The 12,726-nt window shown below is 38.6% G+C and overlaps 1 protein-coding gene across 1 annotated transcript in view; it reads right to left on the bottom strand.

Moving 5' to 3' along the window:
- The window catches only part of TARS3 (threonyl-tRNA synthetase 3), a 63,805-nt gene that overhangs the window by 20,386 nt on the left and 30,693 nt on the right, over window positions 1-12,726 (bottom strand). The window contains exons 11-12 of the mRNA XM_047086767.1: window positions 1,022-1,188; window positions 4-166 (exon numbers count right to left, since the gene is read on the bottom strand). Of these exons, the coding sequence (XP_046942723.1) occupies window positions 4-166; window positions 1,022-1,188 (330 nt within the window). The remainder of the gene's footprint in view (window positions 1-3; window positions 167-1,021; window positions 1,189-12,726) is intronic.

Here is a 12,726-nt window from a genome sequence, read left to right as displayed (position 1 = left end):
TACCTGCTCTACTGTGCAGAAGATGTGGGCATCATCTTGCTGGAAGCGTCTAACTCGAGTCAAGCCACTTAAAGTTCCCGACAATTCATTCCTATGAAGAACTCCAAAATCAGCAAATCTTATAGGCATTTCCCTCCATGATCGTGGACGATGGGCAAACATTAAACTAGAAAAGATGCAACGACACATAGCTTGTACTTAGCACAGCAAAGATTAAGTAATTATCTAAATAATAAGTTACAATGAAGCCTCAAGACTTGTAAACACCTTATTCTGGTTCTTAGATCACCAGTTTAAAAACAAATTCTAGGAATTATTGAACCTTGAATTTATATCACTGCAGTACTCTGAGAAAGGACCCTGTCTGTCCTCTCTTCCAGAAATTCTGTTCCATATTCTTATTCACCCAATGAATTTCCACTTTACTGTGTACAATTTACTTCAAAGTCTACTTTTTTGTGTGTAAGTTTATTCATGTGGAGAAAGACAAAGAAAGTGAGTGGGGAAGGGGCAGAGAGAGAGAGGGAGAGAGAGAATCCCAAGCAAGCTCCGCACTATCAGTGTGGAGCCCAATGCGGGGCTCAAACTCACAAAACATGAGAGCATGACCTGAGCCAAAGTGGGATGCTCAACCGACTGAGCCACCCAGGCGCCCCCTCAAAGGCTACTTCTTAAGTGAAGCCCTCTTGGACACTTCCGTATGCAGGGCTGGGCAGTCTGCCCTCAGGCTCCAAGAACACCTGGAATGTGCCATTATTTTGGCACTGAACCTAATTGTTTTTTCAACATTTTTATTTATTTTTGAGAGACAGAGAGAGACAGAGTGTGAGCAGGGGAGGGGCAGAGAGAGAGAGAGGGAGACACAGAATCCAAAGCAGGCTCCAGGCTCTGAGCTGTGAGCACAGAGCCTGATGCGGAACTTGAACCCATGAACCGTGAGATCATGACCTGAGCCGAAGTCAGATGCTTAACCGACTAAGCCACCCAGGCACCCCAGATTTGCTTCACTTTTAATACTCACCAATGCCCTGGACAGTTCATGGGCTTAAGGGCAAAAGTGTCCTTTTCAATATCAAAGGTAAACATGTTCTCACTGTAATGCTGCCAGTGGCCTGAGGTTTCCCAGAGCCTGCTGTTGTACATGTTGGGAGAGAGCACCTCTGTGAAGTTACGTTGGTGATATTCCTCCTTTAAGATAAATGCGTTGAATGTTAAAATGTGGCATGACAGATCACAGTTCCACACGAAGTAACACCAGGTGCAAATATTTTTAACTTAGGATTACATCTCTTTTTTTTTAATGTTTATTATTTATTTTTGAGAGAGGGAGAGGCAGAGTGCAAGCTGGGGAGGAGCAAAGAGAGAGAGGGAGACACAGAATCCAAAGCAGGCTCCAGGCTCCCAGCTGTCAGCACAGAGCCCAATGTGGGGCTCGAACTCACGAACCATGAGATCACAACCTGAGCCAAAGCCAGACGCTCAACTGACTGAGCCACCCAGGCGCCCCTGGGATTGCATCTTATATTAATTCCTGGTTAAGGTGCCCTCAGTTTTAGGTGTCGTACTCTCTGGGTCATGAAGGTTAGATTAATGTACTCTCAGTATAATTTTCATATTAAGTATCTTTATTTTATATTATACAACTGCATATAGTCCATGTTTTAATTCTTTGAAAATTAGTAATTGAAATTATATATAATTACATATAACATCTATTATATGTATTATATACTATTATATATTATATTATTATGTATATATATGCTTTCTATAACTACAAACTCCCAAATCCTGCTACATTCTAGATAAACAGCAGGATTTTTTCTATACTGAAGAGGTAAAATAATTTCATAACTCAATAAGCCTGAATGCTACATTGCATGCAAATTTACTTTTGATCTATTTAGTTTTATCATTATTTTTTAAAGTTTATTTACTTATTTTGAGAGAGAGAGAGAGAAAGAATGAGCAGGGGAGGAGCAGAGAGAGAGAGAATCCCAAGCAGGTTCCAGGCTGTCAGTGCAGGGCCCAACATGGGGCTTGATCCCACAAACTGAGATCATAACCTGAGCTGAAATACAGATTGGATGCTTAACTGACTGAGTCACACAGGTGCCTCTGATCTATTTAGTTTTAAATAGAAATGAAGCTGAGAATTTTAATTTTTATCATATAAAGTGGTTGAAATCTATAAAGTCATGAACTGGCTTTTCTCCCTCCCTCCCTGTAAATGGCTTCCCTACTTCAATCACTGAGGACAGGAAAAGAGAGTCAACCGAAGTACTTATTTTAATTTTTGTTTCTTCAGATAGCAATCAGATGACCTTTGTTGCTGGTTTCCTAGGTTCTTACCCTCTGTTAATCACTTAAGAAATACCTGGTACAAATCTAGACTACCATATTTTAATGAAGTAAAAAAAAATTTTTTTTCACAATTAAAAAAGTCTAAAACATGACATTTTAAAATTACTAACACTTAAAAGGATGCTATTTGTTACTCTTTGGCAGAGCATCTTTTCAGCCACTCGTGGATAGCTGGGTGTTAGCCATCCACCAGTAGTAAACTAAGTCAGCTACTTAGTTTAGCAAAAACCAACTATTACTACCATCTACATGCCTCATCTCTATATATTATAACATACACATGTAATATATGTATTGTTTTGTCTTTCTTATACACACATGCATATATGTAAGAGAAAGATAAAGCAAACTGGCAAAATGTTAAAAATTGATGAATCTAGATGAAAGATACATGGATGTTCAGTGTACTGCACTTTAACTTTCTGTAGATTTGAATTTTTCAAAAGAAAAAGTTGGGGAAAAATATATCTCATACCATTTCATCAATTTATTTCTCTAGAGAGTAAAGAATGTCAAGTGCTGGCAAAGAATACAGCCATGCTGGTTGAGAAGTCTACAGCTCAGTCTGGTCTCCTGAAGAAACCCTGATCGCTTATTCTGAAGATTAAAAATCATATTTCATCCATGGGAATGCAAGCTGATGTAACCACTCTGGAAAAAAGTATGGAGGTTCCTCAAAAAACTAAAAATAGAACTACCCTACAACCCAGCAATTACACTACTAGGCATTTATCCACAGCATACAGGTGTTTCAAAAGGACACATGCACCCCCATGTTTATAGCAGCACTATCAACAATAGCCAAAGTATGGAAAGAGCCCAAATGTCCATCAATGGATGAATGGATAAAGAAGATGTGGTATATATATACAATGGAGTATTACTCGGCAATCAAAAAATGAAATCTTGCCATTTGCAACTGCGTGAATGGAACTGGACGGTATTATGCTAAATGAAATTAGTCAAAGAAAGACAAAAATCATATGACCTCACTCATATGAAGACTTTAAGAAACAAAACAGATGAACATAAGGGAAGGGAAACAAAAATAATATAAAAGCAGGGAGGGGGACAAAACAGAAGAGACTCATAAGTATGGAGAACAAACTGAGGGTTACTGGAGGGGTTGTGGGAGGGGGGAAGGGCTAAATGGGTAAGGAGCACTAAGGAATGTACTCCTGAAATAATTGTTGCACTATATGCTAACTAATTTGGATGTAAATTTTGAAAAATAAAAAATAAAATTAAAAATAAATAAATAAATAAATAAATAATTTTAAAAAAAGAAGGAAGCCCTATACTCAGCTGCTGCTTTATGTAGCCAATGTAGATCATGATTTCTTCCAGCTTAAAAATGTTCCATGTCTTTGACTTACTTCAGGCTTCTAAGGGAAACTTCCATTATCTCTGAGAAAGCAGTAACTGAATGTGGCCTCCTCACTATAGGGACAGTAACTCATGGCCAGTGATGGCACCCTGCCTCCCCCAGGTCCTGACCAGGCAATCAGAATGCTGGCCAAAAAGACACACTTGCGCTGTTCAGAATGCCTGTATAAAAATCTCACAAAGAGCAAAATGGGTGAAGGGGAATGGGAGATACAGGCTTCAAGTCGTGGAATGAATAAGTCATAGGAATAAGATGCACCGTATAAGGAATATAGTCAATGATATTGTAATAACAATGTATTGGCTAGATGGTAGCCACCCTTGTGGTGAGCTTAGCATGAAGTCTAAACTTGTGCAATCACTATGTAGTACACCTGAAACTAATGTCACATTGTGTGTCAACTATACTCAAAGACAAAGTCTCAAATAGCAGCTTATTCACTGATTGAGTTCCCACTGTGGTCTGGCATTGTTGCCAGGGTAGTAAGAGTGAGCAAAACAATCCTATCTGTGCCATCCGTAGGGACAGTTCACCATTGTCCTCTGGTGGGGGACAGATGAAAAAAGATACAATTCCATTATTAGAGTTTAATGAGGGCCTGCATAGGAGAGGTAGAAGTTGCTATCTAAAGCGTCTCTATGTCCACTTTGTTGGTTCCACATTGAGTTTTTCAGTCAAAACTGTAATACATGTCACGACAGAGCACATAAAATGGCACACTGTAAATTATCTCCCTAACATAAAAGAGACACGGATGGTGGGGGAGGGTGGGGTGGGAAAGGGAGCAAGAAATGATGTGATGATGAAAATACTATAATCATTTGACCCTTTTTGACCTTTCAGAGAAGCTTAAATATGTTATATCAAGGGAGGCCACTTAATAAGTGAAACATTGGTACATTTGTCTGACATAAAGTGGGAAAAGGAAGTGAAGAAAACTTTTAGTTTGGAACTAAGGAATCAAATTTTAGTATATTTCCATGTTAACAAAACAGTCTTATTTTTAAAATTAATTACTTATGTAAAGAATATTTTTAAGGCAATGGAAATAACTCTCTATGATATCATAATGCTGAACACATGTCATTATACATTTGCCCATCCCATAGAATATATATCACCAAGAGAGAACCCTAATGTAAATGAGGGACTTTGGGTGACTGTGATGTGTCAATATTGGCTGATCGATGTAACAAATACATCACTCTGGGGGGGGGCTGTTGTGATGGGGCACACTATGCATGTGTAGGGGCCAGAAGTATATGCGAAATCTGTACCTCCCTCTCAATTTTGCTGCAAACCTAAAGCTGTTTTAAAAATAAAGTTTTGATTAAAAAAAATCAAATTTTCCTGAAATACTAGATTCAGGCCATTGAAGGTACTGAATCTCTACCTGTACCTGGTGATCTGGCTACCTGAAAGCACCTAAATATCAGGGCCACAGAGCAATGCTTCCCAGCAATTTTCATTATAAAAACTACAGAAATTCCACTTAAATGGCTCCTTCCCCAAGCCACACTAAAATAACAGAATTTTTATAAAAGCAAAAATCTACAAGGTCAAGGGGAAAGGAGGAGAGATGAAAGCTATATAGTTAAGAATCTGTAAAGTAGATGAACAATTGCCTTGGCAGACCTGGGGAAGCTGAAAACTGAATGGGAGAATCCCAGAAGCAAGTCTGCTTTAGCTGGGTATAGATTTCTAGGTTTCACTTTTTTTTTTAAGTTTATTTATTTTGAGAAAGAGAGCAGGGGAGAGACAGGAAGAGAGTGAGAACCCCAAGAACCTCTGCATTGCCAGCATGGAGTCTGATGAGGGGCTTGATCCCACAAACCATGAGGTCATGACCTGAGCTGAAATTAAGAATCAGACACTTAATTGACTGAGCCACCCAGGAGCCCCATTTAGGCTTAATATTTTTAAGGCATTGTTTTGTCTTCTGTTTTTTAGTGTTCCATTGAAAATGTCATTCCATTCTGATACCTAGTCCTATGTCTATGGCTTTCTCTCTCAGGAGACTTAGGATCTTTTCTTTATCCGTAAAGTTTTGGAATCTCTCAGTAAGATACCTTAGTTCCCAAGGAAAGAATGCTTTCACCAAAAATCCCAGACACACTTCTGTTGGGATTTGCAACTGTCCCTGGCCCATTTGGGGTCCCCTATGCTAGTTAACCAAAAGGCAAAGAATGACTTGCTCTTCTGGCCAGGATGACTGACCCAAATTATTGAGGAGGATTGTGCTGCTGTTAAACAATGGAATAAGAAGGGCTGTGTCTGGAATCAGTGAGGAGCCTTAAGCATTCCACATCTAACAGTGATAGTCAGTGGGGAAACCCTGGTAACCTAAAAGAGAGAGGATCATGAAGAGCTTGGATCCTGTGGGATGACAATTTGGGTCATCCACTGTTATGGGTTGAATGGTGTCTCTCAAGAAAGGCACATTGAAGTCCTAACCCCAGGACACCAGAATGCGGACTTTTGGGGAAACGGGGCCTTTACAGAGGTGATCATCTTAAGATTTAGTCATTAGAGTGGGCTCTAATCCAATATGACTGGTGTCCTTATAAAAGGGGTGAATTTGGACAGAAACAGACACATATAGAGGGAAGATGATGCAAAGCCACACAGGGAGAAGGCCATGTGAGGGCTGGGGTGGAGGCATCAACAAGCTGAGCATCACCAGCAATGGTTGACAAACCACTGCTAGCTGGGAAGAGTGGAAGAAGGACTCACCACAGGTTCCAGAGGGAGCATAGCTCACCAATGCCTTAATTTACACGTCTGGCCTCCAGAACTGCAAGACAATACATGTCTGTTGTTTTAAGCCACTCTGTTACAGTGCTTTGTTAGGCACTCTATGAAACTAATGCATTCACCAAATGAAATGCTCTCTCCATCTGAGATATTGGAGGGACAAGGAGAATATGGAATGGGTGGTGGAGGAAGGAAGCTCTGATTTATTAACTTAGGCTTTGTGTCCATCTACAGAGCCTGGGGCTGGAACTGTTAACACTGAATTATTTCTCTTCTCTGAATACATGAAGAACACTGATGGTGGCTAATGTCACATTTTAATTTTTGCTGAGACTGAACTGATGTAAATGATACATTGGCTGATGGGACCTTGTGTGAGGAAATAAATAACTTCATGCAAGCAAAGGACAAAAGTGGACACCAAGTAGCAAAGGGATTGGGCTGTGTTGGTTTTTCTCCATTTACCAACCTGAGCCACCCCATCCTGGGATATCTGCCTCCCTTCTCTGCTCTGCTCTGTGTTCCCCAAAGTCGACTTCTATGGACTCCATCACCAGGCTTACTTGCCTTGAGTTCTAGTTGGGTTTGACTAAGGAGAGGTTCCAAAAGGATCCCAAGGGTAGGAGAAGAGAGTGGTCAGGGTATTTACTCCCTCCTTTCCTACTTCTTCCTTGCCTTGGGTTTATTCTGTCTCTGGCTGTAATCTCCAGTTACAGCCTCTCTTCCACACTTCAAGCTCTCTCTAAGTTCTGGAACACTTTCTCCTCACCTGTTTGGGCCTAGGGGTGGAAGGTAAGGGAGCCTGATGTTGGTAATCCCTGGATACTCTACATTCCCTTCTTAGTTACCTCAACTGGACCCACACCTCTGCAAATATTTTCTTCTCTAGATTCCCTAGAGTTAAACCCTTTGAGTGCACTGTCAGGACTCTCCCTGCACAGGGCTAAATGTTTTGATACCTTATATGTCTGCAAAGACAAGTTTGGTTTGGAAATCCACTGAATCCAAGGTTGTGGCAACAGGAAACACAAGTTCTCCAAGTGGGTTATTAGAATAAAAAACAAGAGAAGCCACTCCCTTCTATTCCAAGATTTTTCTTCTAAAGATAAACATAAATTTACCATATGATCCTAAAATCACACTCCTACATATTTACCCAAGTAAAATGAAAACCTATATTCATACAAAAACCTGTACATAACCATTTATAACAGCTTTATTCATAATTGTCCAAATTTGGAAGCAATCCAAATGTCCCTCAGCTAAGGAATCTGTGTTATGTCCATACAATGGAATACTGCTCAATAATAAAAGGAGACTACCATTAATATACCTATTAGCCTGAGGGAAAGAAACGAGTCTCAAAAGATTATATACAGTGATGATTCTGTTTATATGGCAAAATTTTCAGGATGGAGAACAAATCAATGGTTTGATCAAGGGAGAAAGGGTTTGACTCTAAAGAGGTAGCATAACAGAAATTTTTTGGGTAATGAAGTTGCTCTGTATCTTGAATGTTGTGATGATAATACAGTTCTGCACATTTGTTGAAAAAGTATGAGTTTTATTGTATGAAATTCTAGAATGAAAAAATTTAAGGAAAGTAAGAAAGATAGAGAACCAGTTGATAGACATGTTCCCGAATACAGGGGGGAAGAGTTTCAAGTAGTGTAACAACAAGATGTCTCTATTTATTTACTATCAGTTTTCCATACAGTCAGTAACCAATATACATCCAAACGTTCACCCATCTTGGCTTGAACATAAGTGGAGGTCATCTCACCCCAGAATCAAAGACTCAGAAACTTTGGAATTTCCTTCTTACTGGGAATAATATGCCCTCCTGCATGACCTTCCACAGAAAGGCAACAGTTCTATATCTGAGAAAAATGGCCCCACACGATGGACTGTTTCTGCACTATGCTCAGTATCACCTACCCCACTACTCTGGCTACAGTTGACAGGACCTGGCACCAAGCCACAGTCTGTTGATACTGGACGGGCCAATGGCCCCTGAAGTGGCCTGATGTGAATGAGAATCTGCCCCGCATGTACACCCTCTATTGCCTGGTGATTAACCAGAACTGGATCTCTGTTGAAGGACTGTGAGACACACAGAAGGGGTACAGAAAAAAAAAAAAAAAGGACACAAATGATCAGACTGAACAAAAAAATAAGACCCAACAATATTCTAGTTTTCAAGAAATGTACATTCAATATAGAAACAGAAATAGGCAGAAAATAAAAGGACAGAAAAAGATATATCACACAAGCCCTAACATAAGAAAGCAGTTTTGCCAATATTAATATCAAAGTAGACTTTTAAAATAATTAGCTTGATGAAGGTCAAATACTGTATGGTTCCACTTACATGAGTTACCTAGAATACCCAAATTCATAGAGACAGAAAGTAAAATGGTGGTTATCAGAAGCTGGGGGAAGTGGGAACGGGGAGTCATTGTTTAAGGGGTTCAGAGATTCATTATGCAATGATGAAAAGGTTCTAGAGAGTTTCAGTTCTGCAAGATGAGAAGAGTTCTGGAAATGGATGGTGGTGATAACTGCAAAACAATATAAATGTATTTAACACAACTGAACCATATGGTTAAAAAGGGTTAAAATAGTAAATTTTATGTTATATATGTTTTACTACAAAATGGCTTTATTTAGGTATAATTTATATGCAATAAAATTCACCAGTTTTGAGTACATGATTTTTTAATGATTTTTGACAGATGTATACAGTCATGTAATCTCCACCATAATCAAGACATAGGATATTTCCATCACATCAAAAAGTTCCCTCCAGATCCTCTGTAGTCACCCCCTATCCCTGTCCCCAGGACCCCTAATTGTCTTTCCTATCACTATAGTTTTACCATGTCTAAAATTTCATATAATGGAATCATACCACATGTGGCCTCTGACTGACTTCTTTGGTTTAGCATAAAACCTTTGAGATTATTCCTTCTTGTTGCATGTATCAGTACTCCATTCCTTTTTATTGCTGAGGAGTAGTCCATTACATATCAAGGTTATGCTTATCTGTTCACTAGCTGATGAGACTCTCTGTTGTTTCCATTTTTTTGCCACAATAAATAAAGCTTCTATGGACATTCAAAGTCTCTGTATAGACATGCGTTTTTATTTTTCTTGGGTAAATAACTAGGAGTGAAATTGATGGGTCACACAGTTAAGCATATGTTTAACTGTAAGAAACTGCCAAACTGTTTTTACAAAGTAGCTGTACCATTTTGCACACAGGCAATGGGAGTTAGAATTTCTCCACATTCTTGCCAAGTTCTAGTGTTTTCAGGGTTTTGTTTTTGTTTTGTTTTGTTTTGTTGGCCATGGGGAGTGTGTGTGTGGAGGGGGACATTCTAGTGGACATGTAATTATACCTCACTGCAGCCCTAATTTTCATTTCTTTGATGACTAATAACGATGAGCACCTTTTTTATCTGTTTCTCTGTCATTTCTATTAAAAAAAATCAAATATCTAGGCATAAACCTGATGAAAAATGTGCAAGACTTCTAAAATAGAAATTACAAAATATTGCTGAAGGAAAATAAAGAACTAAATGAACTGACAAAATTTCCATGTTCATAACTCAATGTGGTTAAGATGTAAATTATCTACAAATTAATCTATAGAGTGAAGGACATTCCAATAAAAATTCCAGCAGTTATTTTTTAGAAACTTGATAAGCATCATATAAAATTTATATGGAAACACAAAGAATGTAGAATAGCCAAAATAATCCTGAAAAACTTAAAATTAAACTGATATTAAGACTTAAAATATAGTTAAAATAAGTACAGTAATCAAAGCAGTGTGGTGTTAGTGCAAGGACAGACAACAAAGGGACAAAAGAATAGAATAAATATCCAGAAATACATAATGACTATTATATGCATATGATTATACAGTTTAGGACAAAGACTCTACTGTATTAATAAATGGTATTGAAGTTCCTGGCTAACCCTATGGAAAAAATGAACCTTGATCCCTCTACTGCACAGAACCTAAAAATGAATTCAGGGTAGATCATGTCCTTAAGTCTGAAAACAAATTCAACCAAGCTTCTAGAATGGAACAAAGAAGAATATTTTCATGACTCCAAAATAGGCAAAGATTTCTTAAACACAGCATGAAAGCACTAACCAGAAAGGAAAAAAAAAAAAAGCAAAACAGGACTTTGTTAAACACGAGAACTGTTGGTTGCAACACATCATTAAGAAAGAGAAACAATAAGCTGCAGCCTGAAAAAATATACTCATAATATGTACATTTAGCAAATGATTCATATCAGAATACAGAAGAACTCCTAAAAATAATTAAGAGACTAACAATCCAATTTTTTTAATTGACAAAATACTTCACAAAAGAAGATTCCAAATGACCGACAAGCATATGAGAAGATTGTCACATCATTATTCATCAGGGAAATGCAGAATAATACCACGGTACCAACCAGAATGACAAACTGAATACCAAGTGTTGAAGAGAATGTAGAGTAAGTGACAGCTCATATATTTTAGAAGGAACATTAAATGGTTCAACCACATGAAAACTTTTCAGCATTTTGTTAAATTAGTCAATAACACTCTACAACCTAGCAATTCCACTTCCACGTATATACCCAAGAGAAGTGAGTACTCGTGCCCACCAAAAGACATGTACAAAATTTTCATAGCAGTTTCATGTCAAATAGCTCAAAGTGGAAACAACTTAAATGTATACCTACAGGAGAACGAATAAATACGCTGTACTATATTCACAAAATGAAGTACCTCAAACAATAGAAAAATAATTATATGCAAAACCTGGATAACTCTCAGACATTAAGTTGAACAAAAGAAGCCAGAAACACAATAAATAGCTAATACTGTAGGAGTCCATTTACATGAAGTTTTGAAGACCAGGAACAATTGATCTATGGTGGACAGAAATCAGCAAGATTATCCCAGGTGAGAAGAGGGGAGGTGGGTATTGACTGGGAAGACCCAAGAGGACCTTATAGGATGGAGCTGTTCTATGTCTTGATCTGGGTGGTGACTGTGTAGATGTACACACATGGGAACATTTATTGACCTGTATGCTTCAGATTTATGCATTTTAACAAATGTAACTGAACCTCCAATCAGCAACTCTGGCATCAGCTTCCACCTGAATGTGGCCATATAAGGAATTCAACGTAAGAACCATGCTAATTAAGTCTAACGCTTGGAACCATTAGAGATAACAATGAAAAAAAAAAAATGGCCATTTTAAGCCACTAAGCTTTGGGATATTTTGTTATGCTGCGACAGACAGCCAGAACAGAATTTGTTCTGGTTGTGGGTGCTGCTATAATAGCAACCTAAAATAGGCAGCCTTGGCTTTGGGGCCAGGTGGTGGGCAGAAGCTGGGTGGCTAGAGACTGTGGGAACTTGAAGGACAGTGAGGAAAATATATTGGAGGATGAAGAAAAGGGGACTCTTGTGGTGCCAGAAAACTGGTAACACCATCACCTGAGGTAAATGAAAAACAGAAAGAGTACCCAAAGAATTCACGGACTATAGCTAGGGATGTGTCTAGGCAGAAAGTACAAAGGAACAACTGACTACTTAGAGCTGCCTACGATAAAATACAGGAGAGACAAAAACTAAACAGGGTACTATTTTTGGAGAGGAGATATCAAAATGCCAGGACCTGTTGGGTTCAAAAATAAAACTATTGTGTCCTCAGACTCATCCAGCAAAAGACTCATAAGGTAAGAATGGCTTTAGCACAAAAATAAAATACAGGGTACACCCAATAAAGCATGGCCTTACAGTAAAGCTCTTGAGGGCATAAAAGTGTGCCATTTATGAAGACCTCACAGTGATCTGAATGAGTATCTACAGTGATCTGAATGAGTCTTAAGATGGTGCTTTGTAGACTTTGTCAGCTAAGCATTAAGGCTTTTAAGAATCTTAAGTGTATAGTCTTGCAGCAGCCTCACAGGCAGGCTTAAGTAGAGAAGAATTTGGTTCATAAAGAGGCACAGCTGTGGTTTTTATAGAAGTGTTGATTACAAATGTATATAAAAGACCCCACAAAGTTTTTAAAGGAATTGTCCTGGCTTAGACTAAAATGGACAGAGACAGCACAAAATGAAATGAGGCCTTGGGATGCCCAAAGTCCTACTGAAAGAAACAGGTTGAGAACACTGAGAAAGCTACTCAGAGGTCCGCAT

The sequence above is a fragment of the Lynx rufus genome, unplaced genomic scaffold (genome assembly GCF_022079265.1).
Source record: "Lynx rufus isolate CCGP_SWC_20201006 ecotype Redwood Valley unplaced genomic scaffold, mLynRuf1.p SCAF_21, whole genome shotgun sequence".
NCBI classification, from domain to species: Eukaryota; Metazoa; Chordata; class Mammalia; order Carnivora; family Felidae; genus Lynx; species Lynx rufus.
Note: the sequence above shows the minus strand (reverse complement) of the source record. Positions and strands in the feature narration are given on the sequence as shown.